The following is a 17,178-nucleotide window of genomic DNA, read 5'->3' on the forward strand; positions in this document are numbered from 1 at the left end:
AGAGACATTAATTCATTTGAACTGGCACGCACCCTTGAACTTTAGGATGAAATTTGAAAATATGAGGTTAGCGTGCCGCCACATTTTTTTAGGTCATTCAAACGGAATAATTTAAAGTGAAACGTGCGTTTTCTATAAATCCACCCATAACTAAACACGCCATTGACGCTGTTATATTTACGATGGGTGCACGTAATGTGATACTAAAAGATTGTCAGGTGGATCGTGAATTCCTGATCTCCAACTCGTTGATTATGTTTCAAAATTAAAATGAAATCTTTACCTATCGACATTTCTCCATCAAGCAGCTGTTTACATTCAAGTTCGATTACAGAATCTTCAGAGATTTAGTTCAACATTCTGTTTAGGTCCGACAAATTCGATCTATAGTTAAAATTTAATTAAAAACGACATTGGACGCCAATTTCGATGGGAAACGACGAAACATACCCTTAATATTATAGAGAGGTAATACGGGAGGTATGAGGAAATAGCAAAATCGCGGAAATGAGTGATACGATGAAAATTTGATCCGGTAAATTCATTCCCTCGTTCATTCTTGGTGGGAAAGTAGTCCTGCGGAGAAGAATTTTTCCAGGGCAGAGGGTACAAATTTACCGAACATTCGTCAGGTAAATTTGCATCCGCCCCATACATGTACCAGGAACTTGCCACATTTACATTTAGAAGCTGGATCCCTAAGAAACTGTCTATTTAGTCTTAGTGCTCCCTTCTACTTTTATAACAAAATCAGCATCCGAAGATTTATGCCTACAAGAGTCTCTTGTAAAATAAATTCCCTCCAGGAACATTCGTCCTCGAATATTCTCTCCCTCCGTCTCCGGAACATTTGCTCTCCAAATTTGTACTTGGAAGACTAACCCCCTGCATTTTCTCCCTTGCGGAAATTTCACCTTCTGCGGATTTGTCCCGTCTCAGTAACAAATGTATAGAAGGTGTAGTACTTCAGTAGATCTACCTACTGATAAAATTAGGTGGCAGAGGGGACCGAAACAAGCATTTCCCCCCCAGACTTCAACTCGTTAAATTTGGTGGAATTGTACCTCGGGATTGGCCTTCAATTTTAACATAAACTAGGCAATTGATTTTCACAATTAAAAACGTTTTCAGTTTACATCAAGAACCTAATACAGAGTTATGTATTATACAAGACGATAAAAGGATGTCTTTGAGATGGTTAGTTTCCTTTTATCGTCGGGCATCATACAAAACTTTATTTTATATCAGAAAACATAAATATTTATCAAACTTACGAAAATTCTGAACTTAAGACGTCAAAAATTGCAAGCTTGGCTTCCGTCTTTTTCATAGAAATAGTACTGTTATCTGTTCTGAACTACATTTTATTCCGTCCTCCAAGTCCGAATTTTATGCTACATTTCATACATTTTTTAAAGATTGAATCACGAATTTCTCCATTTTTTATATATCAACCATAGGTATGCACATTGTATGTTGTCGTACAGAAAATTGAATGCTCTATTCAAATATCGTAAAAAAACATAGGCATTGCATTTGAAAAACAAAGGTTACATCGATTTCCGGTCCGTTAAAAAGTTTGAATATGTGATCAGATAGATCATAATGTCACATATAAAATTATATTTAAAAAAATGTTTCGTACCTCGCCAAATAAAAGAGATATTGAGGTGACCCTCTTATCTCAAACGCACTGTATAATGCAAGAAGAATCAAGCCCTAAGAGAAATTCTCCGAAATGTTGTTTTTCTCTTTCTAGGTACTTTCCTCCAACATTTTTCATATTCACAATTAAGTTTTCCAATTGCCAGTGATCTTTCCGCTCTTTGTGAGTACCCTCCTCGGACATTCCGATCTGTAGATCTTTGCACTAAAAGTTTTGATATCGCCAGTAGATGTGTTTTGTCCAGACGTTCCATTTGGCCTTTATGAGTACCCTCTTTCGGCACTTTGTTTTCAAGATATTCGCTTCGACTTCACCAATGGATATTGCGACCTTTTAACATTGGACCTCATAAAAAATAAATGCAATGCCTCACGTTGGGCGAGCAAATAATAATGGTGTGTGCGATTGCCCTGACAAAATGAACTATACACAAAACACCTTAAACATAGCTAGCTCGCTTATTAACATTTACCCAGGAGAATCCCAGCACAAGGAAAAATTTCAATCTCGACTTCCAGTTCAAAATTCTACGGCAAATAATGACCACGACCAAATTCCTTAAATTCCAAAATGATTACTCAAACAAATTTTGAAGACATCTGAAATAAACTTTGGGTACGGATCAACAAAATTAATCATAATTATGCATCAGACGTCTGGATCGTTAAAGGGTTCGAATAAACACACGATTTACATGAATTAACACAGACAAAAATTATACTAAAAACTAAAAACACAGATCAAATTAATCACAACATTCTAGCAAACAAAATGGACTATACCAAAGTCCATTTTACACACCCCGTATAAGGGTCCGACAACAATTAAACAAATTAATGCAATGTTACACTACTTACACTTTTCTGTTTAAATTCCAAAAATCCGGGCAACAACCGCTAATTGCGATAAAGAACTAACGCACTCACAATCTTGGCGAACTACACTTTTTGTCTCTCCTCTTCGAGATCCAAGGAACGTATTTTTTCTGCATTACATTTGATTGGCTAACCAACACAAAAGCGATGAAACGATCAGGGGCGGACTGGGTACTTACGGGCCAGGTGGAATTGCATAGGTTACGGGTCATTAAAGTATTACTGTAATGAAGATGGGGGGGAGGGGGGGAGCTCTGCGGTGCACAACAAAAACATTTTTTGCTTCATTTTAAAGTATTCCCTTCTCGAAATCAATTAGAATATAGTTTTTGCAGTTGCAGCTGATAATTAAAAGTAACAACAAATACAAGGTAATCCAAACGAGGCGCGTCGCCTATAATTGTGTTTCAGCACTTTCAAAATACGACAAAAAATAATAAATAAAAATAAAAATAATAAATTCATTAATTAAATAAAAACAGAATTTTGTAATGAACAACCTAACATCAACCCCAATGAGAGAAACGTGTTAATAATTTATTAATAGTGCAAGAAACTAAATACAGCACATACTTATAAATTTCCAACGGGTCATTATGACCTACGGGCCAGTCCGCCCTGGAAACGATGGCTGTTCGAAACAATCGACGAATAACTTCAATGAAACTATTTCCCCCAAATTTCACGTCTTCTCAAAACCTTCACTCGAACACGGCTGACTTCCTCACTAAACCGTTATGAACTTTACTTTACTTGACAAACAACACGAAACTTAACGCAAGACGCGCGTCTTCTAAGCTTTCAACGAACAACACCCAGGCCTCGAAATTGAAAAAAAGGCCCCCTTCTTACACAATTGCAAAAATCTTCATCCAATTAGCGGACACGTAGCAACAACAACAGTCAATCCCGCCTACGTTCCTTATCCCTCCTTAGCGTCACGTATCATTTTTACGAGGCATTCTCAAAACATTTTTCTAGGGAAATCAGTCAGTTTTGGCCCATTAAAACGCATTCTTGTCGCTAATACATTATATCAACCTTTTAACAAAAGTAATCAAATCGCCCATAAATGCAAACTGAACTGCCACTTATATGTTTTGACAAAGCAAAATTCATAACAATAACCAATAAATTGTCCTACATGTAACAATTCTAGGAAATAATATTTCACAAGAAAAAACAAACCACTTGGATACAACTAGAAACGCAATACTCACTTTGTGTTTACACGTAAAGAACCCAACAGAATAATTTGAAACATTGATATTGTTTACACAGCAATATGTCTCGTCCAGGCGATTCATTATTCCTTTGTTTCGAGATATTCGGTTTTAAAGGTTTGACGTCACCATAAAATATTTTTTCCCGGCGTCCGAATAGCCCTTTGAGAGTATCCTCCTCCAGCAATCCTCCTTTGAGGATTATAACCGATATGTGGTCGAGGAGGAGTGTGGTTGGTAGAAATTAATTTGTTTTAATTCGCACCCTCTCGCTCTTTAGACAACAAAATTTTATGGGCATCGGACACACCTTCAAGGCGTATAGGCTATCTCGCTACCTTATGGCAAACATTCCAGGACTCTATGGGAATTCCCTAAAAGTAGATTAGAACCGCTCGGACGGATGGACCTGGACGGACAAAACGCAACGACAGCACATTTCAATTCTTCATTTTACGTAAAAATTCTCGTAAAAATTGGAGCTAAGAGAAAAGATGAACCATTCATATTGAGGTAAGTACAATAACATGCCTTTCGGCTATATACATTCTCATCTTTTTGATGATACGTTTGTTGATAGTTTCTCGTCCTATCATTTTCGTCTCTATTTAACTTGGAATTCGTGAAGTGTTATAAAGACACGTATAATTCTTGATTTTGCATTTTCAAGAAAGTTAAAATTTAAAAATGAAACAGTGATTTTGTTCGCCGTATCCTTGGAATTTTATCAAACATTCATTTGTGCTGGTAAATTGCGACTTGCAAATATCTATCGATACCGAATTCAACAATTCAGTTAAAAAAGGAGTAAATCATCACTCTTAAAAAACCTACCTATGACAAGAAAGTGACAACACAACTGAATGATTTGGTTGAGCTGGTTAAAGTTGGGCTTGGGTGTTGACCCAATGCAAGATATCTTCCTCAATATCAGTAGGTATAATTTTTTTGGTGTAAATTGGAATCACAAATGTGCAATTTCACTTGTTAAGGGGCGTATGGTATACTTGTACCTCGACTTGTACGTGATGTGCCCATTACAGATATAAAAGAAAATATTATGAATTATGATACTTGCATCATAATAACAAAACATCAATTTAATAATGACTTAGCATTAATCTCTTTATTTCCTGCTTCACTTTCCTGTTAAATAGATGTTCTAAAAAGCGTGTTAATATGTACCTACCTACTTCCTAGTCTTTGTGCAGGTAAATCGTAATCAATAAATGTGCAATGCTGCATAACAATCCCATTCAAAATTCTATTGATAGGACAATCCCTGAAATGAGTGTACCTATCGCTATTTCCCGTATGAACGATTGACAAACTTAGTATACGGAAATAGTGAAAAGTTGAATAACCCTCATCTGATCATTAAATTACTAACGACTGCACCTACTGCTGTTAGTACGTGTTATAATTAAAATGCTAGACCGTAACCGCCTATTATTCACACGTGCTCTTTAAATTAAAGAATCAATACAAACATTACCGATGAAGCATTGATCATTTCGGCAATAAAAGCAAACAAATCGCTTTCACTCATTTGCTTATAATTAGCCCATATAATCTGGGACACACACAACCCTACATTACAATGTTATTTATGTTCAACGGATAAGGGTGAATTATACTTACAAAAATTAGTTTACAAAATAACACAGTCGTTGTCGGAATTTCGTACACACTCGAAAATTAAACACGCACAAACAGGGCACAGGCACTACAATAAATTATTTCGAATAAACAATGCGCGAACGATAATGCAACGTTCTGCCTTTGCCGCGTAACGTTCTGCTCGCTACACAGTCCATGCAATCTTGTTTTGCTTGGTGGGAAAAACGGGGGCTGCACGGAACCCTCCCTAATAGATGGACAGTGCGCACGTTGCTTACTGTTATCCTTCTCTAGTACGGTTTCAGATGGGGGAAATTGGGATAGGTTATTCTAAATTTGAAAAGAGAAAATTGTGCGCTTTGCAATAATTGAAATGTCGATATGACTGAGTCTAAGGAACTATTTTTAAAAATACACACAAACCGCCTACAATAATCTGAATCTTATATTTATTTGTAACGGTTTTTGAATCACGGCTACGTCATTTTTCGTCATGTACACAAATTTAAATCGATTGCGGAGCATCAATGGTAACCCTGGCAACAGTAGGCATGTGGTGCCTAAATAGGCCGTAGCCACCCCTAGCTACATTGCGTCATCATTTCAACATTCAGTAGGTGAAATAATTGTGTAGGTAAATGCTCAAAAATGTCTTTGGTTCTTTGCGTTTGTAACCAAATTGTATCCCATTAGTTTACCTAACTCATTTGGCGAATTGCTTATTTCAGAAGATGATATTTTATTACTTATGATAAGTAGTCGCAGTTGCAATTTATAACTAAATTCAACGGTGATAGGTGGGTAGATCTCCTAACCAATTTGGGGAAGTAATCTTACAATAGGTCACCTTTCATTAGAACACTGTGATGGGTAGAACGAACGTATGTTTACCCCCTTCCCCCCATTTTCAAAATGTTTTCTTAGCACCAATTGCCTATAATTAATAATTTGTCCCTGTTAAATAATAATTAACAAGTAGGTATAAATTGTGCACAACTCTTGTGCAGATAAAGCGCATTTTTTAAAACCGAAATAGCTTAGTCAATGGTTGGGTTATAAGGTAGTACCATGCAGTGGCGTAACTATAGGTAGGTGCCAAAGGTGCCGCGGCACCGCGCTCTGGATGGGGGAGGGCGCGCCGAAGGCGCTGAAGCACCGAGGGCACTAAGTCGTGATGGGCATCGCGGTGTACCGTATAGGCCAGTCATAAAAGACAAGAACGACTGTTAAATTCTAATAGTTTGCTAAAGACGAACACAGGGTGCAGTGAAATATAATTAAAACTAAATTTACGGTCCTTTAGGATGAACGGAACATGCAAGGGATTTCAGCGCATTTTTATGGCAGATCAGTACTTTTATTAGCCAGTTTTGACACCACAATCAATAAGATCTTGTCAGGGGCCTACTACATTCCCTTTGTCGGTACCCACTTCTGACGCCCCCACAGACGGCGGAGGTATACAAAGTTTGAATCAAAACACTTGTACCACGCTATGATATGCGCCTCAATATGAATGGCGACTTTGTTGAAAAATAGCCTAAGAGTGTAGCTTCCAAATGTATGTAATAAAAGTTGTTCCTTACACTTTCTTAACTTTTTATTTCAAACCGTCTGCTACTTTCTGAATCGCCCTTGTAGAACAAAGTTACAGCGGTAGGAAAAGGCTGCAAATTTAAACTAATAATAATAATACTTTATTTGTGATCTATACAATAGTCTGTATTAGTGTGACCAGCATTTGCACCCTTATTCTAAGACGCAATCATTTCTACGACTTGTACCCTATGTCATAGCTAAATTTGACGCGAGAATTGGAAACAATATAAATAAATGTTCTATTCTTTGTTGAGTGAAAGACTTCATTATTCAAAGCATTTTTCTAAAATTTAAGTAGCGCAGTGCTTTTAAAATTTCGTGTAAAGTTTCTCTCAAAAATGTACGGTGTTTTATTAATTAGAGCTTAATGGTAAGTGATAAGGCGCCAAAACCTGATCCAGCACCGCTTCGAAAAATTCCTAGTTACGGCACTGGTACCATGCTATCGATGTTTACTTTCTTGTTGTATGATTAATGAGGAGGAGGCTCTTTACACAACATTTAAAGGCCATCTGGCATACATTAAAAATCACCCGACACCCCATTCTGCAAATACATTCTTATGTGCGCTTAAAGCTTTGATATCACCAGCAATAGATATGTCTCGTCCGGACATTGTAAAGTTTGTACCTTTGAATATAGATATACAAAGTAATTTATTACGATGAGACCTTTCATTAGAACACTGTGATGGGTAGAACGAACGTATGTTGACCCCCTTCCCCCCATTTTCAAAATGTTTTCTTAGCACCATTAAAGGCATCAAGGCATGCGTATGCAAAATCTGAGAGTGAAGCCAATTGGTTGTCGTGTGTAAAAGTGATGCACGTTTTCGTTTCAAAAACAGCATCTGAGGAAATAATGAAATAATTCATGCCCCCCCCCCCCCCACTGAGACAGCGAAATTTGATGTCGGTCTGCGGCACACCTTCAAGGTGCACGCTACCATTGAATAAGTATGACGTGACGCTACTCATCGGAAAAAAATTCCAGAACTCTAGAACCATTCCCTTAGAAGTATGTGTAGTTCAAAACGGCAGAAGCGGGTTCGGACGGACGGACAAAGCGCAAACAATCGCACATTGTTTTTCATTCTGAAAAAAATGCTTTAAAAATATATATTCAAAAGGAAAAAAAACAAACTGCGAGCTCAGACATTCTAGTAGGTATTAATTATTATAGGTAAATTTAATGGTATCGGTACTCTTTTAACCACGGCCTAGTTAGATACTGTATCTAGCTAGACTATGCTTTAACGTTACAGCTTTTGAATGTAATATACATTTTATATTCAAAGGTTCCATGTTTTGGACTTTTGGCATACGTGTGATTTGGGCATTGTAGTGCGAATATTCTCGGATCACATCTACTGTAACTTAGGCAACCAACACACCACAGATGATACGTGCTCACGATAAATGAAAACTAGTTATATTAATATGTATTTTCGTTTCTCTATTACTGTATAAAATCTAAAATCTTATGAAAATTCATGTATATAACATTATAAAAAACATGAAAATGTACCGATTATGCCAAAAAAGAAACGAATCTTTCGACTGGGAGCGTGGCGCACTCCTGTAACCTAGCTTCTAGGGGGTCGGGTGTAGAGGATGACTTGAGGTGTGGAGTCCTAGTGCAGTATTTACCACGTTGACCGGGTGCCCGCACTAAGCTTGGCATCAATATGGACAACCCGAAGTAGTTTGGGGTGTCCAGGTTGCATAATGAGGGGCGCACCGGGCCAGGGGGGAAACCCAGCAGCCAAAAGTCCCCGTGTCGAACAGTAGTGGGATCGTACCTGGGAGTGGGAATTCTGTAGTAGCCATACCAACATAGTTAGACCTACACCTTTTTTGATTATTTTTTTAAACTTTCTATTCTTGATAATGCTCTTGCGTGACATTAATTTTACGTACCCTTCGTATCATGCCTAATAAATAATTAATTTATTAGGGTGGGAAGTACCGCTTGGAAACCTGTAGAGATGGCGCCATTCTGAAAAAGTCTAAGGTTATGTCCCAGAAAAGTATTATGGATTTAGTTTAATTTGTTCTGTTACGGACATTTAAACAAGTTTCTTACTGTTGTTTATAAGGACCATGGACAAAGGGTATCATAGGTAGTAGATATGTATGAAGTAGGCATGACAATAAGAAAGTACAAATATAACTCCATGCAATAATTTTTCAAATGTTATGGCTTTTGCAGTTAACAGAAAACGCTCCCAAAATGCAAATCTGTATATAGTTTAATTCTAGAAGGTCCAACACAAGAATTCCTTTTCCATGCTCTAATTTCGATCTTTTACTTCAAGCCATTTAAGATTATCAAATATTAAAAGCTTGCGACATGGCCAAAAAAACTGTCTTAATAAATGTATATAGGTACATGTATTATAGTTGTAATTCCTTTTAATGTTTTTTTTCCCTTTTTCCTCATATCCAAATACACATATAATAAATACACTTGGGTAAACTTTAATGTTTTTTATTGTTTCATGTTACATAGTAGGTACTAAAATTAAAAAAAGTAATTTAAATTAACTATTAAATTAATTGGACAAATAAAGACGATGATAATCATTCGCACCAAATGCACAATTGCACTTGGGACACTTCCTCTGCCTAGTTTCGTATCGGGTTTTGAGACAATCGTAACAAAATACGTGAAAACATTTCGATAATACTGCGTCTTTCCTCTTCACTTTGCACGATGGACAAGTTAAGGTCTCCTTGTACTCCCGAATTTCTTCCATCATCACCTCGTCGAGGGTAGTGCCCGCCATCTCCATCTTTTTCATTCTTTCCACTTTACGTTTTAGTTGCGCTATTTCTTCCTGAAGACGTTTTGTTTTGTAGGCTTCTGCTTCCAATGAACTTGTCTTTTCGGCGACTACTTGTTGAGCTTCTTTCATTTGAGAATGGTATTTTTCTGTAACAATAAAGAATTTCAAGTAGGTAGTTAATCTAAATCTAACATATATTTGTAACATGTTTTAAGTTATTCTATTCAGGGAGCAGACAAATCCAATATCTCAAAGGTCATGAAAATCGTTCCAGCCGTTCTTGTATTAGTGTAATAAATGGTGTAACTAACCAGACTGTTTTTTATACATTACAATTATAATAGAAAGCATAGACTAGTTCAAATTTTATAGAAATTTTGGTATACAGCATAATGCCTCTTCGTTTACTTTAGCATCACAATAGTCTACTATAGAAGTGATAACAAAAGAAGTGAAACAAAACAATTGATTATTTATAGAAAAGAAGAACTAGATGTGTCCATATTGGCTCTTACTGACAGATGCATGTGTCAAACTAATAATCTGTGAAATAGTGCTCATTGACAGGGACTTTGACTTGATCAATAGACATGCCAATTAACTCTTAAGTGGACGATAGAAGATTCAATTGGATCTAATTGTTAGATGAGGTAACAATTAGGTCTAATTGACATGTTTATAAATGTGTAATTTTTACTGAATTAAGTCAAATTTTGTTTACCTAAATGTAACTTTAAATCAGCAGCAGACTGTGCAGATTCTATGGCTTTTCGCTTATGCATTTCCATGCCCTGTTGTCGCAAAGATAATTCCTTTTCAATTGTTGCAAGCGTATTCTGCAAGATTCGTTCTTTCTCCTCCAATTTTCGTACAACAACGTTTGCAGAATCAACTTGTGTAGTCAAAGTGCCAACCTGGTCCTTAAGTACATCTTTTTCCTCACGCGCTAGCTTATGTAACTGGTTTGATTTGATACGTTCGGTCATAAGCTTAAAATTCGCGTCGTCTTTCTCGCGAAGTTGCTGAATCAGTCTCGAGTTCTGCTCCTGCATGTCCTCAAACGCTTGGCCTGTAACTTCCATTTCGTTTAACAAGGCCTCCTCCTCGAGTGATCCCACGAAGGGCCGCATTTGGTGCAAAGCAGTATGATTGGGCCAATTGCCCTCAATCGGTTTCTGCGATTGAACCTGTTTCTGCAACTCGTACTTTTGCTCTTCCAGTTGTTTAATTTTGCGTAGCGCTTCGTCGTCGGCCAACTTCTTTCTCTCCTCTCTCTTGCTCTCCTGAAAATAGAACTGTCGCACGAATAAGTGAAATGGAAAGAATGTGTTGGAATAATTACCTGCATCTTTTTAAGCTGTTGTCGCATGTCTTCTATTTCCCCACGAAGCTTTTTCTCCATTGCCATTAACTGAACCTTATCTCTTTGTTCTTTGCTGACTCCCTTATACATGTCTAACAGAAGCTTCATTTCTTTTTGTTCGTTTAACGCTTTTCTAAAAAATAAAAGTTAGTTGTGATTGTGACAATCATGGGAAACATATGTACTTCAACTGTGCTTTCAGATCTCGTATCACTTCATTTTCCAAAATTTTTGCTTCTTTGGTTCTCTGAGCGTCGCGATGGTCTTTGTCGGTTTTAACTCCCGGGTCTTTTTTTACCGCTCCTTTGTCTTGTTTCACTGCTCCGTCTTTCTTAGACGTAGGCGATGAAGAGGCACCCGTTCCTTTGTCTTTATCACCTTCTTGTTCTTCTGTAACCTGTGAAAAACCAAACAGATTCGGAGTAATAATGTTCTAAGACACTTGGTCGACGCTAACTGGGCGTGGTCAAATTGGGCCCGCGCAGTGTTAGCGACGCCCAATTTTATGAAGGTCATATAATCACCTCGACCTCTTCCTCGCCTTCTTTCTTGATACAAGAGGCATTGGCAGACTCCTCTTTGATCTGCATAGTTTCACCACTTGTACTTTCCTCCTCCTTAATCTCCTGCTTAATATTTTCTTTACTATCTTGGCAAGCAGTCTGCTGTACGCTTAATTTGGTATTCAACTCTTCTATCTCTTTTCGTAGCTACAACAAACCAAGTCACCTACATAAGACAAAAGCACCCTCCTACCTTTGGAATTTCAGCATTGGCCTCCTTATACTTCCTCTTGTATCTATGCACCTCCCCCTTCAATTGTGTCGTATTATTTTGTAGTGATGTAATAAGATGCCTCATCTCCCTATTGATCGGCCCAGTCTGCTCATTGGCAGCCAAATTTTGTTCAAACTCAATTCGCAACATTTCGTACTCCTTACGCAACTGCGCCAAGAGATCTTCAAGTTGCATGACCTCTTGCCTCAGCTTCTTCTGAGCCATCAATTCTTCACTCTCCATCATTTCTATGTTACGTAAATGCGCGTTTTTGCTCGACTGCAATTGCTGCCTCGCTTCGTCAAGTTGCGTCTTAAGTTGCATCGACTCATTATAAAGTACTGAAAACTGAGACTGCAGACATTTATATTCGGTGGTTTCAACAATGACACTTTCGGGCAGCTGACGAATCTAAACAGAAACAGAAGATAATTACAAACATAAAAGTGTACATTCACCTACATCCATTTTCAATTTTTCCACCTCCTTGAGAGTTTCCCTGTGCTGTTGGTGTAACTTATCCAATTCCTGCAGACGATTGTTAGCTAACTCCCTCCACTCCTCAACTTCTTTAGTTAAATCCTCCAGTTTAGCCTGAGAAACGCCAGATTGAATAGTTGGCTTGACCTGTTGGGTTGTATCTTTCTCTTGATCTCCATGTAGCTGATGATACGTCTTTAACTTTTCGATCGCTTCTGCAAGATGATTCTCCAATTTGTCATTGCGGCAACGAACTTTTTCCAATTCATACTGCAAATCGTCAATTTGGTTCTTTAATTCGGCCGTTTCGGTCTCTTTAGCTGTAACGGAATCTTGTAGTTCCGACATTTTTAAACTAATGGTGTGGTACTTTTCGTGTAGAGAGGTGTTCAAAGCTTGTAAGTTACGATTTTCAGCTTGTGCGTCGATGTTTGCGTTTCTTACAACTTCGTCTATTGTCGGAGCCTCCTCTGAAAGTTCACGCTTCTTAAATCAAATTGAGGCACCATTAATGTATGAAGTGGGCGAAATACAGACGAGACGTGAAATTGAGCACTCGAGCAGCCAAAGATACACAATCAATCAAAAATCATTTTATATGCTGTTTCAATGTGTCTACTTTCCCCAAAAACTTTTAGTACCCTGTTCAGAATTAATTCTATAACAGGGTCTTACTAATGTTTCAATATCTCTTGTTCTCTGGAAAACACATGTGAGTTTACAAAAAACTGATTTTAATTCTAAAAAACTCACAGAAATTCAAACAGCCTACTGCAAGTTAAAAACAGAACAACAGCAAATTTTTTTAATATCAGGCAAGGTATACGTTTTTTTTTTTTAAATTGAAAGATCCACTAGCTAGAACAAGGTGATAGTAGACAATTAATCGAGCATCTAATACTTTAATATGAAATATTATTAAATTTGAAGCCCAACATGATGAAAAAAGGTATTCCGGAATGAAAAAACATTTTGATGATACCGGAATGATTTTAAAAAAAACATTCCAATGAAAAACGGTATTCCGCAATGTTCCGATGATTCCGGAATGATAATAAACATTCTGATTCTGGAATGAAAAAACTATTCCAGAGAAAGAAAAAGAACATTCCTATGAATAAAATTCTGAAACGATAAAATCATTCCGATGATTCTGGAATGAAAATAACATTCCGATGGTTCTGAGGTAAAAAAATCGTTCCGATAAAAAAAACAATAAAAGGTCGCCCGAAATGATCAAAAAAATTATGATTCAGGAATGATAAAAAATATTCCAATGATTCCGGAATAAAAAAATTGTTCTGATGAAAAAAAAACCAAAAAAGGTATCCGAGAATGATAAAAAACATTCTGATTCTGGAATTAAAGAAGGCATCTGGAGAAGAAAACAAACATTCCGATGAAAAAACAAAAAAGAATTCCGGAATAATAAAAATCATTCTGATGATTCCTGGATAAACAAAAAGATTCCAATGAAAAAACAAAAAAAGTACATCATGATGAAAAAAAAACAATAAAAATTAGGGGAAATTCGCGCCGCAAAAACATTACGGTTTCAAAAAACAAAGAGCAGGGGACAATGATCAACCTATTCTAATAAATCCCATTTCAAAAAAAAAACCAAAACAGCAAGGGACCAACACCTCACCCATCACAATTAATTCCATTTAAAAAAAACGAGAAAGGGCAGGCCGCATTCCAAAAAAAAAGGACAGGACCCATTTCAAAAAACAAAAAAGGACGAGTCTCGTTTAAAAAATAATAATAACAAAAAAGCACTGTTTTGCATGAACACGAGAAACCGCCGAGAGGACGCACTAATGACAGGATGGTCCTGTAAGTGAAATTTTGTTAGATATAAAAACGTCACGTTTTATTATGGCTCGCTAAAGACAGCTTTATTATACCAGGGGTGCCAGAAGGAACGCGGCCCACACAGGGGGGCCTTAGTATGCGACATGCAAGCAAGACGGTCAGAGTAATGTATCGAACCATTGTTACTGTTCAATAAACGCCCATTAAATTGTATAGTTTTTAATTTAGGGGTGTACAGTACCACTTTCATCCTTTAACTTTTAGATACATTCAATTTCAAAAATTGGAAAATTCATTATCAATTTTTTTTTTCTTATTATTATGTACCTATCTCATCTCAGACGTCCACTATCACCATTAGCACTTTGTGGTACACTCATTTAAACAAATTTCAGATACCTTTCAAATTTGTGTCCGACTATAAGGGAATGGTCAAAAGTGCTGAAAAAATTGAGATACATACATAAAAAACTCGACTATATTTTTTGGTTGTCTTTATTTTTACTAGGGCACTATACATTTACAAAAATCCCTGCCCGAACCAGGAGGGCACTGCAGTTGAGCTTCAACTTCATTGTGCTCAGCTTATAAAAGATAAACCTCATGAAGAAGTCAAATTAGCAAATTAAGACGTTTGAAAAAAATTGATTATATACTCGAAGAAACTCAGTCTAACATTGAAAATATTTTATACAATTACCAAAACAAGGTTTGAAATACTTTCAATAATTTTTTAATAATTTCTTTGAATATCTTTTTAATTTTGTGCTTGATAGCGGCTTAAAAGTGTGTTCAAAATGTGGTCAAAATTTCTAAAAAAATGTGTACAGGGTCTTAATAATGTCATGCAGATATTTAAGGGGGTAATACTGATAGTGTTTGTCAAAATAAGAAAAAAAATGTAAATATAACATGGTCTAACTAAAGGGTGAAAAAGAAAATGTAACACCCTGTATGCATTTAACAGAACAAGGTTTGGAATACACTATGTCTGTATGTACATACAAATTAATGTATTTTAACCTCGATTTTAACTTTTTTTGTAGCATCACTTGACAGTAGCAGCTATCACCCGACAACGCACTAATGAGACACCCTGTGCATACATCTAAAAAAAATGTAAACTTGAAAACAAATGCTAAATTGAAAGATCGCTCACGCATGGGAGGTGAATTATTAGGAAGAACAATGTCTTGACTTTTGGGAGAATTTTAGACAATAAATGACACCAAAATCAAGCGTTTTGTGACAATAAGAAAAAATTCTTCAATGAAAGCGAATGACATTTATGTAAATTTGGCAACAATGAATCTGTCAGACTATGGAAGGCAGATAATTCAAATCAAAGGGCAGTTTCCCTTTAAGCTCTCTTATGTTTCTGTAATAGAATGAATAGCAGGACTCGGACAATTTCATTTCTCAATCGAGACAGAAAATTAGGTTAGGCGTACTCACGTCCTTCCAATTCGCCTTTAAGTACCGACGTAATTTTTTCATTCCTCTGCATGAGACGATCAAAAGCCTGAATTACTTTGGCAACGGCCCGCTTGGAAACTTGTACACGGTTAGCCAGTTTGTCATCCAATTCCTCTTTATCCCACGTAGACAGTTGGGTTAAAAACGAGGTGGTTGCCTCATTCTCGTCTACAAGAAGCAATTATAAACATACAACAGTTAAGGGAAGACTTACTTTTGTTTTCCGATTCATCCGAGGTTTCTGCATCAAATCTCTGCAGTAAAACACGGATATCCTCGTTAAGCTGATTCCAGTATCTGTTCACGACGTTCAGCACGGCATCGTCCTGCATTTGACGCTTTTCTAGTTGTTCGATTCGCTGTCGGAGTTCGGACTCGGTGCGAAGCCGCTGCTCGATGCGCTACAATGATAGGGGCCGTGAGTACAATGTAAACGGACAAGGGACGGTGTACCTGAGCGAGTTTTTTGTTCTGGAACTGAAGGACTTTTATATCCATTTCTTCCAATGTCGATACCGGGCCGATGAGGTGAGGTTCAAAGTGAATTCGCTTAATAGCCGGTTGGCCAGCGCTGGTGGTTTCTTCTGCATGGCGTTTAGACATCTTGGCGGTTACAGATTTAGGTTAGCTTCTTGCTGAATGTTTTTTGTTGCAACCGGCGTTGGTGGTCTGTTTCTTTCGAAAATCATTCACTGTTTACACAGGAATGGTGTAAGACGCTTAGATTGTCTGTTTTTGTGAATGCCGACCGCAGTATCGACATTGCAAATGGCGACTGAATCTAATCTACCCGTTAACCCGCAACCAATGTCGATAATTAGATTTTCCTCCTCAGTTTTTCCAAATTTTGTTGTGCTTTACCAGTTTGCATAATGGCATCACTGTTACAAGTGGGAGACAAATAACGATCTATGCTTAGATCCCTTTAAATAATCTAAAAATAGTATAGGCACAGCACCCATCTCTACAAGTGGAAAGTATCAAGTAGGAATGGCTAACAACTGATGCAGTCACGGATAACTTGATTACAACACGTTCATTACCAGTACTGAATCTATTTGGCCGCTTCCTTTTTCAAACCCACTAACTCGTAGGTATCTACTTCCAAAAGACTACATTTTATTCGAACGCGCATTTTTAAATTAGGCCAATAAATCATCGAGGTTTTTTTGATATTTCCTCCAAGCCGCAGTTTACTTTACGGCCAACTACATTTTTCACTCTACTCAATATTTACAAGGACAAAACACTGAACTTTTTACTGATCATGGCAAAAGTCAGAAGATTGACTTTTCAATCCCATTAATTTGACTGGCATTAATTGTTGCAGCTTATCTTCTATTTGCAAATTATTTTTACTCAGAGTTCGGAGGCGGCGAGAACGCAAGCGGGACGAAAAGGTTTTACGAAATTCACATCGAAACATCAATTGTGTTGGCGTTCGTTGCCTGCGAACCCGCAAGGAAGTATGCTGATAGATGAGCAATGACCTAGCC

The 17,178-nt window shown here is 37.2% G+C and overlaps 1 protein-coding gene across 1 annotated transcript; it reads right to left on the bottom strand.

The window, feature by feature from the left end:
- Nucleotides 1–9,457: 9,457 nt before the first annotated feature.
- LOC116160401 (E3 ubiquitin-protein ligase Bre1) lies at nucleotides 9,458–16,681 on the bottom strand. Its single transcript, XM_031473584.1, has 10 exons — nucleotides 16,136–16,681; nucleotides 15,897–16,083; nucleotides 15,662–15,850; nucleotides 12,374–12,861; nucleotides 11,891–12,322; nucleotides 11,659–11,844; nucleotides 11,320–11,531; nucleotides 11,114–11,267; nucleotides 10,493–11,066; nucleotides 9,458–9,917 (listed from the first exon to the last, which is right to left on the bottom strand). Exons 1-10 carry the CDS (start codon nucleotides 16,283–16,285, stop codon nucleotides 9,538–9,540), a joined length of 2,952 nt encoding a protein of 983 aa, XP_031329444.1. The 5' UTR covers nucleotides 16,286–16,681; the 3' UTR covers nucleotides 9,458–9,537.
- Between the last annotated feature and the right edge of the window lie 497 nt (nucleotides 16,682–17,178).

This window comes from Photinus pyralis, unplaced genomic scaffold (assembly GCF_008802855.1).
Source record: "Photinus pyralis isolate 1611_PpyrPB1 unplaced genomic scaffold, Ppyr1.3 Ppyr1.4_LG1, whole genome shotgun sequence".
Taxonomy (NCBI): domain Eukaryota; kingdom Metazoa; phylum Arthropoda; class Insecta; order Coleoptera; family Lampyridae; genus Photinus; species Photinus pyralis.

What these genes read in the sequence shown, in the direction of transcription:
- LOC116160401 (XM_031473584.1), bottom strand. Translation starts at nt 16,285, where the DNA reads ATGTCTAAACGCCATGCAGAAGAAACCACCAGCGCTGGCCAACCGGCT. An exon ending in TAAAGGCGAATTGGAAGGAC is followed by an intron (nt 12,862 to 15,661) that starts GTGAGTACGCCT and finishes GTGAACTTTCAG; the next exon opens with AGGAGGCTCCGACAATAGAC. An exon ending in AAGGCGAGGAAGAGGTCGAG is followed by an intron (nt 11,532 to 11,658) that starts GTGATTATATGA and finishes GGTTTTTCACAG; the next exon opens with GTTACAGAAGAACAAGAAGG.